Raw genomic sequence first — 22,296 nt, forward strand, 5'->3', positions numbered from 1 at the left:
TGAACTTATGGAGTCCAAGTTTCTGTAGACACTTTTAGTACAAAATGTGAGCATTTACGAGTGCAAGGTGGAAAAGCAATATCTTCCACCACTTCAGTGTTTTATAAAGATATATCTATGTGTGTGTGTGTGTGTTCGCGCGTGCATGGTAGCTGGCAGGTGTATTTAGTTTTGTCTTTTCATGGGTTCTGCTTAATTTTGGTGTTTCAACTATTCAGTCATCATGGGCTGTGGTTAGTAAATAAACATCACACCATCTGATTGCAAGGAGTTGACCTCTTTGAGTCATCACCTCTTCTCATTTTTTTTCTCTCTGAAACTAGTGCTCTAGGTGTTTTATGATTTGACATGACTCACCCTACTGTCTTTGTATTCGCAAGCCGCAAGTGATCAGAAATTTTTGGGCTTGGAAAGAATTGGTCCGTGTACACTATATATTACATGGTTTTGATTGGTTCAGGCAGTCTTGTTATGACATTGAATGCTAGAATATATTCATTCTCTGTTTGGTGTTCACCTGTATACACCCCCATACTGTACACAGAGTCATTCTTGCCACATGCAGTTTATTTTTGTATGTACATTCTATATTACAATCCAATTTGCTTGTCACATTTTCTTGGAAGTCTTTTATGGATGTTTTCACAGATTCCTCTCTGAACATGAAAGGACAGTCAGAATAATTTTTGTTATGTACACTACCTGTATGACAGAAACATTGTATTGAATAACCATTATTGGTTTTCTGGCACAGAAGAATTATGAAATTCCCACAGTGGCAGGCTAAGTAAGGGCACAGTGTTAGTTTTCAACAGTAAACACATTGTATTTGTGAAAAGAAGTTCCTTAAACCTTAGCTTCCAAACTCACAGCTGGCAGTATATATATATATGTATATATATAGTGACATGTTGCGCAATGGAGGACAACCCCTCCCTACCCAGCAGTGACCTGGCAACTCTGGCCACAGTGACGTGACGGATGAGTCAGCGCTCCGTCCCCCTTCCTCCGCGGTGACGTAACGCGCAACGCCACAATTGCTACGTACCCATAAACAACTTCCAACCGCATTGCTACGCAACAGGCAAACACTGCCACTATATAAGAGAGCTGCACTGCCTGCGAGTTGAGTTGAAATGTGGCTGTCGCCAAGTTCAGTTGTTGTTGTCAGTTAAAGTGTAGCAATGGCCGAAGACAGTTCTCCAGTCAGCAGTGAACGAGTTAGTGTGTGTTAAGGAGTGGCGCTGTGAAATATAGCAGCCGCCGAAGACAGTGAGTGTGTGATACAGGGACACTTACATAGCTCCTGTATAGTAATTAATACGTGTAGCCTACTGAAGATAGAGTGAAGAGATTATTGCAAATGGGGTTATAAAATGTGAAACCCCGCAACAGTGTGAACAGATTATTGCGAATAGGGCTATAAAGTGTGAAACCCTGCAACTGTGTTGTAATTAATTGTAGCCGAGACTGGTAGGTTGTTAAATAAACCAATTAACAATCCAAACGGCGTCTTCAATAACGAAACACGTTACAATATATTTCTGATTCTTTGAACTACTTTTAGGCTATTTATTTTTATCTTCCTAATGGGGTTGTGCAATTTTACAATCTCACTATGTATATTCTTGTACCATGAAGTTGCAAATATAGTCTTTAGTCATGTCAATATTATGTCAGTACTAAGCTTGAATTTTGCATAAATTAGGCAGTTTGTATGGTTTTCAGTGTTTCAGGACCCTGCAGCTTTTGAGTATTTGAGCTCAGTGGGCAGTTCTCATGTAGCATCAGATTTACGTAAGGAATCTCTGTATGTGAAATTTGATCCACTAGTGGGAGGAGTCTGCAGGACTACTGATAAGTCATTACCTCTGCCTCCTTCAGTAGAAACAAAAAGGTAAATTACTGGTACCAGATATGAATAAACGTTAATGTGAGATTGGAGCTAAGCACTGCTGTTAAGTAAGTGTTCTGATTTCATTTGATTTGCTTGCAACGATTGTGCTGTAATATTCATATATGGGAGAGCAAAAATCTCAAGAAGTGAGGACGTAAAGAAATGCAATGAAAATATTAGTACTAAATAGTTGTATGTGTTTAACAGAATATACCACAAACTGAAGTTGAGCAAAATAAACTTTCAAAGGCCACATTAACATTCGCTTTGAAATTTTTATCCTGTAGTCCTTTACTATAGTTTTTAAAGTTCTCAAATATGTGAGTATAACAAGTACTGTCTTTTGGGATGTAACATATGACTTGCTAGAAGTTCACCATTGATTGAGAGGAACATGCTTCCTCCATTTTTAGGGTCAACAAAGAAGTCAGTCCACATGGGAGAGGAGACAACTGCAGGTACCAAGATGTATTCAAGCGCACACCATCAACAAACAAATATGCAACATTAAGAGAGACCAGAGTGCACAACCTTTTAATTTCATATATATTTTTTTTTTAATTTGAGCACAATAAAAATAATTACTTTATGCAAGTAGTAAAGAAAGAAATTGGTGTGCATTGTAACAGTTTACATGCAACAAGGTACACATCTGTGAGACCAAAATATGTTTCGTGGTACTAGAGGAAGGACATGAAATAAGAGTGGTTAATGCAGGAACTACACAGAAAGCTGCACTGAAGACTGTGTCTGTGTACATGGATACCAAACTCCATGGTTTTAGTCCGCAAGCGAACTGTACTGATTGAGCGATGGCCGCTTGTCGGCGAAGTTATAGCAGTATGCTGAAATACAACATTAAGTCAAGGGAGGAATGAGGAAGAAGCCGGCTGGAAGCAGAGCAAGTGTGTCTGGAAAACCAGGAACTAATTCTGTATTTCAGCATCCTGTTACAAATCTTTAATTAAATGTCTCTGTATCCACAGTCCATCAATAATGCAACAATTGTTTATTTAACATTTTAAACACAACATGTTTTGGCCATAGATGGCCATCTCCAGGTGTCTTAATGCATCCAAACTGTTACACTGCTCTGATGTGCGATAAAACTGCGCATTGCAGTCCACTTAAAAATAACATAAAAATAATTAATTAAAATCCATTAAAATTTTTTGTAAAATCCTATTCCAGCTCATAAGGGGCATTGTCCACTTTTATAGAGCTGTGTGACTATTCCAGAAGGTTTGACAACACCACACGCTGCTAGAGAGAACAACACACAAGCAAGGGGCATATTGCAGATTGCAGACATAGCAAAACAACGGGCTAACGAACAGAAAAACAAACCTTCTGGAATAGTCACATAGCTCTAGCAAGTAGAGGAGAAGGCTGGAAGGAAAGTCCAGGAAGATGGGTATCCAGAAGAGAGTAGTATAAATGTACCTAACGGCTCAGAGTATGACCCCAGAATGAGAATTCGATGAAGGAGGCCTCCAGTGTTCTTACAGGGAGTAGTAGTTTTCATGACTATGACAAGCCATGCACCCTGTTCATGTTGTTGGGATGATGCTCATTTTCCTCCCTGCTACATTTCTGAATTTGGTGGAGAGCATGTTGGTGTCTTAGAGCTCAATGTGGTGTCCCAAGTTGATGCTGTGCACTGCAACATCTGAATTGTCTGGGAGGTCATGATGGTTGTGCTGATGGTACTCCTTAATCATGGTGTAAGTTGAACAGCCTTCCTGCCCTAGGTAGGCTGGCAGGGAAGGTTGTACCCTCCAGAATCCTTCCCCCCCCCCAGCAAATATCTCCAACTTTCATCTGCTGGCCAAGCATGACAAGAGGACTGAAGATACGTGGAGTGTACATCCTCCCCTGTGAGTATTGTCAGGTCTGCAAAGGTCAGACTAGCCATTTGATTGACACCAAGAGTTATGGAGCACCACCAGTATATCCACCTTTACTATGAAGACAGGTAAGCTGTGGCAGGTCACACATCAACCTGGGACACCACATCAGTATACTCCTCACCAAAACCAGGTACATGGACTAAATCATGAGGAAGGTGGCTGAGATGTAGCTTTATCCCTACATCATGAACTGGAAGGATGGCTTCTGTCAAAGTCATGGAAGGCTCTCATGCACTCCCTGAGAGAATGTAGGAGGCGTCCTCTGTAGGATTCTCATGATGAGGCTCTGCTCCAGGCCATTAGGCTTGTTTGCACTTCTTTGTCAGAGCTTGGAATCAACCATTACAATGGTTCCCACCTTCCTGAACTTACCTTGACTCTCCTGTTCACGGCCTCTTTCTTCTTCTTACCGCTGCTCACACATATTTCTGACATCTCTCCCACTTGTTCCCATTTCCTGAAGTAACAGACCATCCCTTTTCAGAGTCACAGAGTTACTACTCTTTTGAAGAATGCTGTCTTCTGGGATGTGGTGCCCTGTAGTTATTGTGTGAACTAACGCTTCCGAGGAATGTATCACCTCCATCTTCAGGGTATAAAAATATGCGAGTGAGGAACCAGTGTGAGCAGGTGGATGCAAAAGACGGCATTCTTCTTAGTTACCGCCGTGAAAACCTCAAATTTTACTCTCTTGTTTTGCTGTTGATTCCTTTTGGGCTCCATACAGACAATGGGTGTGGTCCCATTGCCTCTCTTGAAGTTCCCTCCTAGCCCATATGGAGATCCTGATTTTCTGCACATGGTTTGCTCTGCTTGCCACCTGCTTCCTTGTTACTTGCTTGGCTAATTCTTCAACCCTAAGATATGGGCAGTGCTTTCCTGTGAAACACCTTTGAATTTCTACCAGACTGTAACCCGAAGGTGATAAATTATTTTGGTTTATTAATAACTTAACTGCTGTATGGTGAGATTAAGTGGCACCAACAGATGCATTTTTTGAGTACTGAAGATAACATTTTTCTTCCACATGGATAGCCGCTGTGTAAGTCAGGTGTCATGTATTAAGGTTTTTGATGTCATACATTTAATACCCACTTAACTGGAACTGGTGGACAGTTGGCTGTAGTGGTAATGCTTCATCTTGCATTTGGGTTGTGCCAAGATTGAATCGTGATCAGACACCAATTACCTGATTTTTTTTTGTCATGCCAGGATAGTAGGCTTATAACCCTGTCCTTTCACATCCTACCAATCACATTCATTGTCATCCAATCATATGATTCCATACAGTCTTGAGTAACTGGAGCTACATTAAATAAACTACTGACAGTTTTGATTTCATTAATTAGTTTTATATAATTCATAATAAAGTACTTGATTACATTATAGCATATATTGAGAGTAAATTATGTATATTGGCTAGAAGTGCAAGAAAAGTTATAAACATGTTCACGTGTCATAAGCAATCAACAGTGCTTACATTTCAGCTCCGTGCCTGCAGCTACAAGTTCTGGGGAGGAGCATCAGTCTGGAAATACAACGCCTGTCAAGAATCCTGCTCTCTCAGTCATTGATAAATTGATCTCACTCAGTCCATCACCTTTGAAGTCATGCCAGATATCACCCACCGAACAGCCTGTCATCTCACCTGTAAAGGAGTCTGTTCCAGCATCAGATAGACAGGTATCTACACAATCTTCTTAGAGAATCTTGGACAAGGAAATTAAATGTACTTTGCAGCCACCTTTCACCTCTTTTAACCTTTAAGAGCCGAGCGACACCATATGGCGTCATGAAAATAAAGTCAAGGGGACGAATGACGCCATATGTCGCCGCGCATTCCACGCGTGCGGCCAGCTTTTTAAAATCTAATTTTAAGTTATAAATTCTTTTTCTATTTATATGATTTTTGGTCACCAGCTTTATAAGTTGTCTCTCTTCCCACCTGCGTCTAATGGAAGTTGGCTTCGTGTGGAAATCTTGGAAACATCCGGAAATCCAGGGTCCGACGTCGCACTTCACGCACTTTGTCTAGACGGTTCTTCGTTTCCCACGCGAAAAGCACACACGACACCTCAATTGCGAAGTAGAGGAAGTCGGCCAGTGATGTGGTTTGGCCTCCTATAATCGAGATATCTCCGATAAAACGGCAGGGGTTCGACCCCTGGGCCGTTGATGGCGAGGTGGACCCCTTCCAGCATGTTCCGCACAAGAGCGAGACGAAATTCTCTGTGTGACAACAGGATGTAACTGTTCAGATCCAGGAGATGGAAAAATAGTTTATTTGTCCATTTCCAGGTTCGACGACAGATGCTATAACTGTTTGCCACAGTTTGCCCACAGCTCCACCTGAATAATTATTCACACTCCTCTTGCCATGCTGGTGTGGTGGTCCCCAGATTGCCGACCAAGATGATGGGTCTTCGTCGAAATCCATTTCTGAATCACTTTCCTCAACGCCACTCTCAGAATTGTCGGTAAAACAATCTGATTCGGAGTCATTTATGAGTTGAAAAATGTCTGAATCTTCCAAACGAAACGACGCCATGGTGAGCTGACAATATCACTGTTCTCGCTGCGAAACTTTGAAGCTCTATGACACTGCTTGGCTGTGCTTGGCCTTGAGAGTTGTGATAAACTAACCGAGCCTGGTCAGTACAGAGAAATTGTTGTGTATAAACAATCAACGTTCTTATAAACGGAGATATACAGGCCCACATCTCTGCATTCCAAAGAAGGTACGTGTATATGCTTCGAGACATGCAAGACTAAACATAAACATCTTCATAACCATCCGCTGTGTTGCCACTTTTACATACAGCGTTCTTGCTTCCAAGAACTATATGAATTCTTGTAGGCAGACGACAAATTTGGGAATTTTATACTTGGAATCTGTCTAAAAATTTTTACACATTTTATAAAGTCTCTAAATTACAATATCTGATTCTATATTCTTTCTAGAAAAAAACAGCGTTTATTTGGTTCGTTTATCACAAAAATTGTAGAAATCACAGCAATTTTAGGAAATGATTACAGTTTTTATTGCTTTAAAATTGCTGGTGTTTAAATCAAATCCGTCCCGCTGCCGTTACCGGAATTTAAAGGGCCGTCACTTAAAGGTTAAGCTGTAAAATCTCTGCCTCAAACACTGTCTGTTCTAAAGAGGTTCGTTGTGGTCCTAGGTGGTTCAGCAGTTTAGTTCCAGGACTGCAAAAATTTTAAGAAAACCACGTTTAAACTCAAACATATATTTTGCTATTCTTCAGGATAATCTCCTTGAGGTGTCATTGTACCCACTCATAAAATTGTTGGAAACAATTTTTTAACTCATTTGCATGTAATTCCAATAATTCCTTTGTTGCATTTGTATTTATCTAGCGTTAGAGAATAAGTAAGAAGTTTGTAGTTCGAAGTTATGCTGTAAATAATAAAGTTTAGCTAGTCATATGTGCTTTTGTTCAAAGTGCACAGACTAATTTTAGTTCACTTTATGTAATTTTTCATATGAAATGTTTTACATTAAATGTCTTAACCAGGTTATAAAAGTGTAACATGTTGAAAACTGAAAAAACAAAAGGGGGGGTAAAGATGTATGCTTCCAGTATCTATAAGCATTCATTGCCGCAGAATTCAATTTTGTCATGTTTCTCAGGGTTGCCTCGTGCCTTATATGACATAGGTATTTGTCTTGCTAACATGTATAACTCATTTAAAACCAATTTTGGGAATGTTCTAGAATGAACAGTTGCAAAAAAGCACTTATTTGCTTTGCTGTGTCTCTCTCTCAATCTGTAATAACTTGGATAGTGCAAAAGACAAGTTTTCATTGTATTTTATATTGAGGAATATACTGGGACTTGTAGAGAAATTCCAATCTTACTTGCAGTCAGGCTGCAATAATAATTTCCATGAACACCTATGTGTATTTTTGCATGCATCTCATATGCAAATCACTAAATATTTCTTAAAGTGAAAAAGGCTTGAATAGAATTTGCAGAGAAAAATAAAACGTGTTTTTTATCCAATACACCTTTTCTGCAAGTGTTAACAGTTTTCGAAATAATTTAACAGAAGGAATTTTTTGCTGTTTTGTTTTGTAACTTTGAAAACTGTATTAACTAATTTTTATTAAAAGTTTTATCTCAGAGGTCCTGTACAAATTTCTTTAACCATCTCAAATTCCATAAATGTTGGCAGAATGGAAGTGGCATTTATCATAACAGCCTAAATACAAATTTGTAGAAGAGTTCATCCCTGTTGTTTTTAGATTGTGAGTTTACAACTGTTATTTCAAATTGTTATAATACATTATTGAGCAATCCTTTTGGAATTGTAGAATTTTATAATAATGATAACTGATTACAGGTGGCAGCTGACAGCTGTTCAGGGACAGTGATTAGAACCAATGAAACTATAATGGAAGAATTGTATCTGTTGCGGAAATTGTGTGCAACACAAGACGAGAAGTACAAAGAAAGGATGGCTCAGCTAGAACGGGAAATTGTAACCTGCCGAGGTCATGTGGAAAATTTGCAGTCTTTGGTCAAAGAGAGTGAAGAACGTGAGACTAAACTGAACGAGAAAATGGTTGAGAAGGCTCAGGCACAAAAGCAAACGAGGTACCACTTTAGTTGACTCTATACCATAAAACAGTCCCTAGACATTGCCAAGAAATGGGTTGGCTAACATGTCCTTGAAACGTGCACAGAAAATGTGCACCCCTGAACCAGAATCACTTGCCCATTTGTCCTCAGACAGTCTCTCTCTATCTCCCTTAAACATTACTAAACATATTAAGAAGATGCAGTTTAAATATTCTTTAGTAATATTTAGGTGACAATCATTTTATACTTACTTACTTACTCATGGAGCTGAGCCCTTCTGGAGGAGCTGCCAATTCTGCAGCTACTCAAGAATTTCCCAGCATTTTGTGGAACCCAAAGGTTCATTACCATGTTCACAAGAGCCCTCCACTGGTCCCTATCCTGAGCCAGATCAATCCAATCCACACCAACCCACCCTATCTCTCTAAGATCCATTTTAATATTGTCCACCCACCTATGCCTTGGTCTTCCCAGTGGTCTCTTTCCTTCTGGCATTCCCACCAATATCCTATACACATTCCTCGTCTCCCCCGTTTGTGTTACATGCCCTGCCCACCTCATCCTCCTTGAATTGATCATTCTAATTATACTTGGAGAAGAGTTCAAGTTATGAAGCTCCTCATTATGCAGTTTTCTCCAACTTCCTGTCACTTCATCTCTCTTCGGTCCAAATATTCTCCTCAACACCCTCGGTCTATGTTCCTCCCTTAATGTCAGAGACGAAGTTTCACGCCCATACAGAACCACAAGCAAAATTATAGTTATGTATATTCTAATTTTATACTACTAATAAAAATTAACCCAGATTTTGTGGTAGATGGGTGTCTAAATGGACGAGTGGATGATCTGATGAATGACTTATTGAGTTTATGGGCAGACAGTTGAAAACAGTGATGAAGCAGGTGATTACAATCGTAGAGAAGGGGGTTGTAGTGGTTGAAAAAATTATCATTATTGACTTTTGAGTCTGTGACCATTGAAATTGATTGTAAAATTTCACTAGAGGTTTACAATATTATATTTAAGCATCCTGTTGCACTTTATACGACATATGATATAACTCTGTCCTAAGTGCAAACTGTATTTATAGGTCTATCGTTTTGTTATTCTTTATACACTACATGTTTCAGCCCCAAATGGCTGTAGTAAAGATAGCAGCAGCACACACACAAGGAGACTACACAGAATAACACCTATACAGTACTAGAAACAAGAAGAATCCACTGCAGCACTATAGACATAGGGCGAGTAACCCTGACATTTTTAAATTTTACAACTTAGAGAAAATTTTTTTAAATTATTTAAAATTAGAACTGAAGATTTTATAAGTGCTAATCAAGAAGACATATGTTTTTAAATTTTAAATGTTATAAATAAGTGCAGTGTAACAGATACATGAGTGTATACACCTGATGATGGCCGTTTGGGGCCGAAACATGCAGTGTATAAAGAAGAACAAAATGAAAGACCTATAAATATAGTTTGCACTTAGGACGGAGTTATATCGTATATTCACTAGAGGTGTTTGGTGGAGCTGCTGTCCATGACTTCTTGAAAAGATTATACTTTATTTCTTTCCTAGCCCCTCATTTCTCATGCAAAAGTAGATGCCCAGCTGAGCCAAACTTCCCCCTTTCCCCTTACATTCCTCCCTGCCTCCCACAGAGAACTCTCCTCCTCCCTCCTTCAGCCTCCCTTGATCAGCCAGCAAATATTTCACATTACACAGTGAATGCTGTTAATTGAAATCAGTCTAAATTAGTTGATCACATTTTTCAGTCTTGCATGTAATGAATGCCTGTACTAAACTACAAGGCTTGTTCCAGATATTTAGGTTTTCCTTTATGTGCACTCTGTTGGCCTGTACATGTATTCTGGAATGAACTATTTATGATAATTGAAACTGATGGGAGTGAGGTAGAGCAGTGTCTTCTTCAACACCAAGCTGCAAAGATCTATGGAGAACCATGAAGTTAGTATGAAAGGGGCTGTTTGTTCAGTCTCCTGAAAGAGTATTGTGTACTAAGTCATGATTTGACTATGTAAAATAACTTCTTGATGCTTTCATGATAGGATCAGAAGTACAGAAACCTGCTTATAGTACACTCCCAAGGAAATTTAAAAAGTTTTATGTTTCTAGACACTTCTGTACATTCAGCAACCAGCAGTGGTCTTCTGAACACTTGTGATGATTTGCAAAATGCTGTATTGTTAATAATTAACCAAAGCTTCCTGCCACCTGACCTCATGAGTCTTCCTATGTATAAATTTCTATTTAATTAATATTTAACATGCTCTGTAATCATTACTTAATAACAAAAGTTTTACAAAGGTTGTGTTAATATGCTATAATATTGACCTGGCAATTGTATGTATATAAGTATGTGTGTTACCATAACCAGTTTTATCAGCATTTGACTTTAATGAGAGACTCTCCAGCTTTCATTAGATTCTCACTTAAAAGTTGTATTGCAGAAACTGCACTTCCCATATGATATACAGTGGTGGGAAATTGAAACTTACTGGGTGAATACTTCTTTCACCAGATGGCAGAATGTATGTGGATGATGGTGTAAACAGACTGTGATATGTATATACAAATATATTGGTAGTATTCTTAAACTGTACTTTTACTATTACTTTTTTGAGAGTCTTTCTGATGTGTTTAACTCCATTTTGCAGAAGTAATCGTTTCTTACATCTATTAAAAATTTAATTTTCTATAGATACATCACTTTCTGAAAACCTGTAAATTCAGCCATGACGTTATTTTTCTTCATGATACCAGTACAGTCAGTGGCAATTGCTTTCTTTTGTTTTTTCACCGAATTAATAATAAGTTACCAGTGTTGCTGTCTAGAGTGTGAACTATCAGTGGGGGAGGGAGGTACTGCTACTGTATTACAGCATGTGGATGGGGTACTGTAACAAATTATGAGGTATGTAATTATCCACCAACCCCTTAAATGTTATATTAAATATTAAATGAAACAAAATGTTCAGTTAATTTATATTTCATGGGATGATTAGTTACCTGTTGCTTTCTATAAGATATAGGTCTGTTTCTTAGCCAATAATTGGCTTTTACCTTTGGTTACTGTGAAAATTGCATCATGAAGACTCGTATCTAATACATCTTGGGTGATACTGAGTTATTGCAAAATAAATTTTGATTTTGTTTCTTGAAAATTTAAAGCTTGCTGCAAAATGAATGGTTATCAAACTGGGTCCATATTATATATAACTTTGAACAGCAGATCTCGCTCTATTTAACTGTATAACGATTATATTTTATTATATATTTTCCTAGCATTTGGACTGCCAGGAGGAAGCAAAGAAGAAATACATTTTTATAATTTACTTGTATGAGTTCCAACTTGGATGAATCGCAGCGCAAACTGCAAGAAATCTCAGTGACATATTTGGTGAAGAAATAGTTAACAGACATACAGTTCAACTTTGGTTTAAGATGTTCTGTAGTGGTGATCTGAGTCTTGAAGATGAAGAGGGTCGGGGATGTCTCCCTGTCATTGCTGTGATCAATTGAGGGCCATAGTGGAAACTAACCCATGTCAGACTGTCTGAGAGGTGGCGCAGAATCTTGATCTTGACCCTGCAGCAATTTCCTGACACTTGAGTCAAATCAGAAAAATGAAAAAGCTCAACAGGTGGGTTCCACATGAATTAAATGAAAATGAAACAGATCACCATTATGAAGTGTGGTCTGCATTGATCATGTGTAAAAGGGGAAAAAAAGTTTCTCAATTGAACTGTGATGTGCAATGAAAAGTGGACCTTAGACAACAACCGCCATTGATCTTCACAATGACATCATTATAATGAAGCGCTGAAGCACTTCCCAAAGCCAAAGTTGTATCAAAAGAAGGTTAATGGTCACTGTTTGGTGGTCTGCATCTGGTGTTATCCACCTCCACTTTCTGAATCCAGGGGAGACTGTTACTGCAGAGAAGTACTGTTGAGAAATTGAAACGATGCACTGAAAGTTATGCAAAAAAACAGCCAGCAGTGGTCACTCGAAAAGGACAAGTCTTGCTTCATGATGGTGCCAGACCACACGTTTGACAATGGATATTCTAGAAACTGAACCAATTAAGGCGTGAAACCCTGCCTTATCCACCTTACTCATCAGAACTGTCCCCAATTGATTACCACTTCTTCAAGCACCTGGACTACTTCTTGCAGAATAAAATCTTCAAAACTCAACTGGAAGCAGAGAGTGCCTTGAATGAATCTGTTGGCTCCAGGACTTCAGATTTCTATCAAAGGGGGATAATGAAACCCTTTTCTCATTGGCAAAAGTGTCAATTCTGATGGGTTTTATTTTGATTAATAAAGTTTATTCTGGGCTAACTTCAAGGTTGAAAACCAAAATTTATTTTACAACAACCTCATAGTTAACAGCCGTACCATCAGTAGAAATACTTACTCACCATACTTTGTGCTGAGTGACTCATCTCTTGAGAACCTTAGAAGTGAGTCTTCTCAGAATCCATTTTTGTGCTGAAGAGAAAATGGACTGTATGGTGTGAAACTGATTGCATGAACCACCAAAACAATTTTTTAATGATAGTATCATGACCTTGAGTGAATCGCAGGAAGATGTATACTGAGAAACGAATACTATAAGGCAGGCATGTCCAACTTCAAACAGGTTGTGATCGACTTTTTAGTGTCAAAACTACCAGTGATCTAGCACCCTCTCCTATCGTTGTACCTCTCTAAGCAAAAGTATTGGTAAAAATAACACGACATGTGATGTTTGTTGTAAAAGCAACATACATTGAAAGTACAGACTACTTTAATATGTATTTTCCCTTCAAAATCTGAATATAATCATTTTATATTACAAGTGAATTTACACGCTTTTCACATATATCCTTATAGACCTATGAGATCGACCAAAAATTGTCCCATGATCAACGCGTTGGACCTGCCTGCTATAAAGCAATACAGGCATTTTTTTGTTTTAATTTAAATTGCCCCCTTATGAGAACATTTTAAACATATTTTTCTCGGCATTACAGTGTATTAATGTGTTCTCTGTAATGTCAGATATTAATTGTCCATACATTATAAAAATATGAAATTATAGTACTGACAGCACTTCAGATTTTAATCAGGTGTTTTTTTATATTCAGCATTATCATGGAGGAATATGAGAAGACAATATCAAGACTTGTTGCAGACAAGGAGCAAGAGCGGCAGGCACATGAACTGGACAAGGCAGAGCTCCTCAAAGACCGGGATGCTGCAATGGGCCATCTTGCTAACATAGAAATAGCATTTTCTGACCTACACAAGTAAGTTTCTTCCAGACATATAATTTGCTTTTAAACACTGAAAACACTGTGTTATGGAGAAATTAAATGTATAGGTTGAAACTAAATTCATGTGCAAGTTCTTCATAGTGTGATTCCTTGTTAAAAGCAAGTCAAAAATATTGTACAAATATACGAGGGGGTACCCAAAAGAAACCGAACTTATTTTTTTTTTAACTTATTTATTCAAATTTTAAGCACAAACCTTCAATCCCCTTCAAAGTACTCTCCACTTACACTAATACACTTGTCTAGTCTTTTATTCCATTTTTCAAAACATTGTCTAAATTCATCTTTTGAGATGCTTGACAGCGCCTCCATCGTTTTTTCCTTCACCTCAGCAACATCAGCAAAATGCTTTCCTTTCATGTCTCTTTTCATTCGTGGAAACAAAAAAAAAGTCGGGACTCTTCTTTCAAAGCACAGCATGCTTCCACGCGACCTTGTTTTTGTTCAGCAGTCAGCAGTCGTGGCACGAATTTCGCAGCCACCCTTTTCATTCCCAAATCTTCTGTCAAAATTCGCTGAACTGAGCTCCAAGTCACTCCCGACAGCTCCACAATTACTTCAATGGTCCATCATCGATCTTCCTTGATGATATCACAAATTTTTTCAACATTCTCATGTGTTCGGACCGTGGAAGGACGACCAGAAAGAGGTTTGTTATCAATTGACATTTCACCATTTTTGAAATGGGAAAACCACTCAAACACTTGAGTTTTCCCCATGGCATCATCCTTGTATGCCGTTTTTAACATTTCAAGAGTTTCTGTTCCACTTTTCCCAAGCAAAAAGCAGAATTTCACCGCCGCACGCTGTTCACGAAAATCAGCCATTGCAAAAACGATGATCACACAAAACAGTTGTCACTATAAACTCTGCCGAAACTAGTTCTTACCTTCTGAAGCAACGGTAGTCGGCTTATCGACTCAGGAATGTTAGCTCTATGCGCTCATAGCTGCAAAACGTGGTACTACAAAAGCTCTGCCCACAAAAAAATTAGTTCGGTTTCTTTTGGGTACCCCATCGTATATATACTGGGAGTATAATGTCATAATTTCCAATGTCATATAAATTTCCCTACATGAATCTCTTGTTTTAGCATTCGTTATATTTCTAATGATTCTCTTGCAAAATAGACACCTTAGCATAAGAGGACCCACCCCAGAAGATTATCCCATAACTCATAATAGAGTGTACATGAGCAAAATAAATTAGAATTAGCCTCAGATCTTACAAAATAAATTAGCTTTAAAGTTTCAAATGATACTATATATTTTATATTTCTAAGTGCAAAACATGGAGAGGAAATTTTATTGGCGACCATATCTATATGCTGATTCCAAGACAGCATATCATCAATAATCAAACCAAGAAATTTAGTTTCCGATACACTGCGGATAACTGTCAGATCATAATTAATATGTGTAACAATGTTACAATGTTTCGTAGATCGAAAAGCCAAATATTGAGTTTTACTGAAATTCAAAGTAAGCAAATTGGCATTAAACCAAACATTTATATCTTTGAAGGTTTGATTAACGTTTGTTTCAAAACTTGAATTATTTGAATCAGCAACTATAATACTATTGTCATCAGCATACAATACCATATTATTATCTTTATTTATTAGTGTGGGTAAATCATTAATATAAAATAGGAACAGCAGAGGTCCAAGAATTGAGCTCTGTGGAACTCCATGTTTGATTATTGCTATTATTTGCATTGCCCAGCACAACTCTTTGATGTCTACCAGTTAAGTATGATTTAATTAATTTTTTGAAAGTACCTCCTGTTCCATAAAATTTGAGTTTATCCAATAATATTTCATGATTGACACAATCAAAAGCCTTTTGCAAATCACAGAAAACACCTCCCACAGTCTGTTTATTATTCATAGCTGTAAGAATATTGTCTAATAGTGAGAAGGCTGCCGTCTCAGTTGAAAGATGAGCCATAAATCCATACTGTTCAGGAGCCAAAATATTATTCCTAGCTGTAAGAATACTGTCTAATAGTGAGAATGCTGCCTTCTCAGTCGAAAGATGGATCCTAAATTCATACTGTTCAGGAGCCAAAATACAGGGTGTTCCTAAAAGAATGGTGGGGTTTTAGATACGTATATATTTCATATTTCTTACCATGTACAGTCATAACGTGTCAATCGGAAGCTTAACTGTCCAAATTTTATGTACATCCATCAAAGTGCATCTGTGTGCGCACCTTTCGTTACCCCGCACCCATCAATGCGATAGTCGAATTCCTGCCACACCCGCTGCAGTATTTCAGGTGTGATGGTCTCTACAGTACGATTGATTCTATTTTGGAGATCTTGGAGCAATTGGGGCGATGGGGGTGCATAAACCATGTCCTTCACATACCCCCACAAGAAGAAATCACATGAGGTATGTCCAGGGATTGGGGTGGCCACCGGAGAAGGGGGCATCTTCACCTGCAGCACGTCCAATCCATCGTTGCGGAAGGACCAGATTAAGCAAACCTCTCACAATGCTATGGAAATGTGGGGGAGCACCATCCTGTTGGAAGATGTAGTCATTGGAAGGAATCATTGGCCAGTTGTGGAAACAACCAATTTTCCAGCATGCCTTGATAGGTGTTACAAGTCACTGTTGCTTCAGCAAAGAAAAAAGGCCTGTACACTTTTTGTTGAGAGACAGCACAGAAGACGTTAATTTTCAGAGAATCGCGCTCTTGCTCAATCTGTGCATGTGGATTTTGTGTCCCCCAGATATGTAAGTTGTGTCGGTTAACTATCCCACTCAGATGAAAAGTGGCTTCATCACTGAAAACGAGACATTCTGGGAAACCATCGTCTTCCATCTTCTCTTGAATGTCCTCAGCGAAATGAGTTCTGACTACCTTGTCTTGTGGTTTCAGAGCTTGCAACAGCTGCAACTTGTACGGTTTCATTAATATCCGTTTACGCAGCACCCTCCACAACGTCGTTGGCATTTGCAGTTCTCTGCTTCCTCTACGTAATGATTTTCTTGGGCTTCTCACTCTTTCCACGTCTGCATGTGGCACACATGGCCACCCAGAACTCTTGCCTTTACAGAGACATCCACTGTCCACAAACTGCCGGTACCATCTGCGAATGTTGTTTTCATGTGGCGCCTCCTTCTGAAAACGTACACGAAATTCACGGTGCACTGTAACAATGGATTTAGACACCTCAAATTTCAGCACACAATAGGCCTTCTCCTGCTGGGTCGCCATCTTACATTTCACGCCTCCTAACTGTCGGAAATGGAACTAGGAAAGAGCGCGATATACAAAATGAAAATTTAAGAGCTGCGTTATGAGTCCGTATACGTTTTGCTTTTCTTCACCAAAAACTGACGGAGATATACGGCAATGAAACCCCACCATTCTTTTAGGAACACCCGGTATTATTCATAGCTGTAAGAATACTGTCTAATAGAGAGAAGGCTGCCTTCTCAGTTGAAAGATGAGTCATAATCCATACTGTTCAGGAGCCAAAATACATTCATAGCTGTAAGAATACTGTCTAATAGTGAGAAGGCTGCCTTCTCAGTCAAAAGAGGAGTCCTAAATCCATACTGTTCAGGAGCCAAAATACATTCATAGCTGTAAGAATACTGTCTAATAGTGAGAAGGCTGCCTTCTCAGTCGAAAGATGAGTGCTAAATCCATACTGTTCAGGAGCCAAAATACATTCATAGCTGTAAGAATACTGTCTAATAGTGAGAAGGCTGCCTTCTCAGTCGAAAGATGAGTGCTAAATCCATATTGTTCAGGAGCCAAAACATCATTCACTTCAATATGCGCAGTTAATCTCGAGAAAATGAGTGTTCAGTAATTTTTGAGAAAGAAATCAGCAATGATATAGGCCTGTAATTGGCTATTTCTTACATTTTTCCTTTTTTAAAACAAGGCTTAACCAAAGCATATTTTAATCTATTTGGGAAAACACTGGTACTCAAAATAACATTACAAATATATGTTAATGGTGAAATTACGTATGGAGCACTCAGTTTAATTATTATACTCGAGATCTCATCATACCCACAAGAATTCATCTTTAATGTTTTTATAATTTTTTTCAATTTCATGAGTAGTGGCACGTTGCCAACTCATATTTGAAAACGGTATATTAAAAACATCTGTCAAATAAGTAACTGGATTAGTTATACTTGTCCTTGCATATTTATTAGTGTCTGCTATAACAGAATCCACAGTAGTCAAAAAATATTTATTAAAAACATGAGCAATTTCATTCTGATTATAAGTTTATTATCTTTCACAGTAGAATGTATGTCTCTATCTCGTTTTATTTTACCTTTTTCTTCATTTATTATCTTCCAGGTGCTTCTCATTTTATTGTTAGAATTATGTAGTAACTGTGGAGTGGTTGTGCATGAATTCTTTCATTCTGCATATTGAAAGTATTCAACACAACAGAAGTACTAAAGAGTTGCAGGCCTGAAAGTGTGCAACAGGATAGCAGGAATAAAATTCTGTGTTAGTCTTCTGCTTTGGTCATTTTCATAATTTATTTTCTAGTTCCACAATAGTGTTGATCCGTTAAATTCTTATGTGAAATGTAATATATAATATGAAAATATATGTATGGAAATCTTAAAGAAGTGTAAATGTTCACTCCTCCAGTTCCCTCACTCTTATAAGCCACTTGGTAGTATAAACGTTTCCCCCCCCCCCATCCATATACAAACTTTCTGTCATGATGCATAGGCACAAAACTGTACCATAACACCTTGCATTGTGTGTCATGAAATACTGAACTATATTTACTATGCTGCTACATGGGAAAATTTGAGAAAAACTGGGACAAGTGGCACATGAAGCCTGTCCAGTGACTCAGAAGGTAGCAACTGACAAGTGGAACTTAGCAACTTCCTGAAGTTATGTAGACAGAATTAGAATTCATATTTTTAGATCTAAAATTCATATGTAAACAGGGAATGTCTTGTATTTTATCTAGACTAATCTTTTTCTCTTACAGAAAATATGAGAGAAGTAAAGCTGTAATTGAAGATTTCAAAAAGAATGAGGAGGTTTTGAGGGCGAGTTTAGCAGAGTATGAGGCCACTATTCGCAAGCAGGAGCAGAAGTATGACATGCTGAAATCCCATGCCATGGCTCAGTTGGAAAGGTGTGTGATATCTTTTCAAACTGTGTCATCAGTTTTCCAGAAATGTATTGACTGTTGCTACTGGCACAACCAAATTTTGCTCCAAACACATGATAAACAGTGCTTCAGTTAGAACAATGTGTATTATATTTGGGTTATCAATTAAAATCTGTTTGGGGATGAATGTGGATGAAGGAGTAAAGCCTGTTAAAATAGTCCTGGGGATGAATGTGGATGAAGGAGTAAAGCCTGCTAAAATAGTCCCAATTGACATTGAGGCAGGTATCCCAGTGATGTACCAGCTGATGGATTTTCTCTGCTAAGAACTGCCTGAGCCACTGCTGGTACCACTGCATAACTGCACGGCCTTGATGTCTTTATCCATCCTAAATATATGTAACACAAATAGGTTTTATTTGAACAACTCTAATAACTACAGACTAAAAGCTGTATAGTTTCAGCCTGAATCTATTTCCAGTCCAGCTTCTGCATCACTTGTATCTAGGGAGAACTTGTTGTGGCCTGTTTATCACATAACTTGCATAACAGAAGAAATTGTGCTGTACAGTTAGTCTTTTCTCTATATCCTATCAGTGGCTACATTTAGGCATTAAGTTTTTCCCAAATTTGACAGGTGTGGTCTGTACGAGTTTTCCCAGTATTCTAGCTAAGGTGTTGCATTGTTTTTCCCCAGTTGTGATTGGAATTACCGGTACAGGCTTTCCCAAGTGACAGGAATTGCATGACATAACGCACAGTTTTTGAGTTGAAACCAAGCATTAACAGCAAAATATCTTTCTGTAGCTTCAACTGTTAAGACTATTTTTGTCTTTTATGCTTCTGTAACATAAGCTGGGAATTATAATTTATTCATCACTTGCTTTGAATTTAGTGGCATAAGAAACGCAGACAAAATTGTCACATGAAATAGACTGTGAAGCATGGGATCCCAATATGTCTTTTTCTTTACAGTGCAAATCAAGAATTGGATTCTGTGCGTCGTAGTCAGCAGGCAGAGACTGCCAAATTGAAGGCAATGCTGAAGAAAGCAGAAGTAAAAGCAAGCTCACTGGAAGAAATGTTAGAACAGAAAATAAAAGAAAATCAAGAGCTTGCTTCCATTTGTGATGATCTTATAAGTAGAGTTGGTGGCAGTGAATAAGCTGAGCTTGTCATGGTTGTTTTGCTTCTACTCTGGTAGGATGCAGCCATTTGCTGCATTCTTAATAATAATACATAGAAATAGAATATATGAGCAGATTGGCTCAGCAGGATTTTTCCAAGTTTGAATTTTTGAGACACCTGTTTCAGTTTTCAACCATGGAACTGTGTACTACATCCTGATGCAATGTTTGTGCTGTTCCCATATCTCTCCAGGCAAGTACTGCAGCAGTACTTCTTGAACAAGCTATGATTTTTTTCAGCCTTACCTAGTAATCATTGCAGTTAATACAAACAAGAATTGGTGCAAGCCCAAATGCAGAATTGAAAAAAATTAAAGGAGTTGTCAAACCAACCTCAAATACCGCATCATTAAAACGTGCCAGCAGTTTTTCCCATTTCACCATATGCAGTTTTTCTTGATCAGTGTTTCATAACCTTGCAGTTGATATAGCATCATTAAATAACCTACAAATCATTTCAGAAGAAAAATCGTTGCCACACAAAGAAAACATATTAAGTTGAAATGAATGTGGTGGCTACATGTGGTATGATAATGTGCTAGATTGTAACACAGTTTCACTTTTGTTCACTGGGATTCATAACATAAGAAATTTGTCTTTATTGTTTGCATCCTGCTATATATTACTATATGGTATTATACAACCATCAACACAACAATTTCATAATAAATAAACCAATATTCCATTTCAGTGTTCATTTATTATGTACAGTTTGTACATGATTTGATCCAGCTAGATCTTCATTAGACAGTTTTCATTAAATGTAGTAACTCATTATTGAATTGTATTTCTAATGTGGATCCATATTAGTGATCATTAATATAAATTTATTTACAATTCCTGTGTTTTTTTATATTTTAATAGTCTTAAACTGTAAAACGTTATAACTCATAGTCTAGACACACAATAGGAATACACCCAGCACCATAAAATACATGGGTGTGTAGATGGGACTACACATTGAATATTAGAATTACAAAACAGAGGCACAGCAGTTTCCTCCAGCAATTTCTAAACACCTGATGATGACCAATGACAGTTGAAACATGTAATGCAATGTACAAGAGCTTTTAAATAAGGTTTAAAAGACACGTGTATGCAAGAAACTTAAGTTTTAGAAGGATGCGTTGCATGTCAGATGGTGAACCATTGACATCTGATGTGCAACAGGATCCTACAATATAATGTTGTAACTCGGTTAAAAGTTAAAAAGTCTTTTGTTTATATGAGCATGAAGTTCACGTCTGTGATATATCATGGAGGGGTTTTCTACGAGTCTTTCCATATGCAAGTGATCTGTGTTGTATTTTCCTTTTGTGGTACTGTGAGTGATGGTGGTAAATGTATTATGTATATTGTGTCCTGCACAGGGTGCCACATCTTCTTGCTAACAGATAGCAGTTGTTCCCCTTCTTTGGTTCTGTTTTTACTAACTACTGTTTAATGTCATGGTGGTTATGTGTCATAGGTCATGTGGTGTTCATTGGGAAGGGGGGCATATTTGGTGGTGTGTATCTACAAAGGTATCATTCATTTGTAATCTTTGTTTCTTAAATTATATACATGGAATCATTCAAGTGTATTTAGTGATTGGCCTTTCTTTTCATTATATAGTATTTCTAATGTTTCATCACTTGTGCCCTATGTGTGTCCTGTGTCAAGTATAGTGTCCGGATGAACGGTATCCAAAAATTTATATCTCGGAAACTAATTGTCATACACATATCCAGTTTATGTCATCAGAAAGGAAAACTCTGAAAGTTTTTTTTTTCATACCCAGCTTACGCGCATACGCTGCCACATTTTTTCCACCATGTTAGGAATCGCCTGGACGGAGATGGATGGGATATGAATTGGCAGAATTGAACCAATTGCTTCGCCTCCCTGGTCACCAGATTTAACCCCACTGGATTTTTTCTTGTGGGGTTATATGAAGAACATTTTCTACCAAGCTAAGCTCAATGGCCTTCAACGCCTGAAAGCCCACATAACGGACGCTGTGGCTACAATAACACCAAACGTGCCTTGATATTTGTCATGCCACCAAGGGAGCCCACATTTAAATTTACTGAGAAAGTTATATACGGAGAAAAAACTTTTATGGTTTCCCTTTGTAATGGTGTAACCCATTAATAATGTAACGTGTTTGGAATAGACACTTCCATGGTAACGCAATAGCAGTGAGCCATTGCATAGAGAACGCTGAATCTCCACAGAGATGAACAACC

General features: G+C 38.1%; 1 protein-coding gene across 3 annotated transcripts in view; it reads left to right on the plus strand.

The window, feature by feature from the left end:
- The window catches only part of LOC111868830 (transforming acidic coiled-coil-containing protein 3), an 87,520-nt gene extending 65,224 nt beyond the window's left edge, over window positions 1–22,296 (plus strand). For all 3 annotated transcript variants that reach the window (XM_023859843.2, XM_023859845.2, XM_023859844.2), the window contains 6 exons: window positions 1,729–1,897; window positions 5,295–5,490; window positions 8,173–8,426; window positions 13,571–13,732; window positions 18,756–18,905; window positions 19,857–22,296. In XM_023859843.2, coding sequence (XP_023715611.1) covers window positions 1,729–1,897; window positions 5,295–5,490; window positions 8,173–8,426; window positions 13,571–13,732; window positions 18,756–18,905; window positions 19,857–20,046 — 1,121 coding nt within the window. In that variant the 3' untranslated portion in view covers window positions 20,047–22,296. The remainder of the gene's footprint in view (window positions 1–1,728; window positions 1,898–5,294; window positions 5,491–8,172; window positions 8,427–13,570; window positions 13,733–18,755; window positions 18,906–19,856) is intronic.

This window comes from Cryptotermes secundus, unplaced genomic scaffold, assembly GCF_002891405.2.
Source record: "Cryptotermes secundus unplaced genomic scaffold, Csec_1.0 scaffold305, whole genome shotgun sequence".
NCBI classification, from domain to species: domain Eukaryota; kingdom Metazoa; phylum Arthropoda; class Insecta; order Blattodea; family Kalotermitidae; genus Cryptotermes; species Cryptotermes secundus.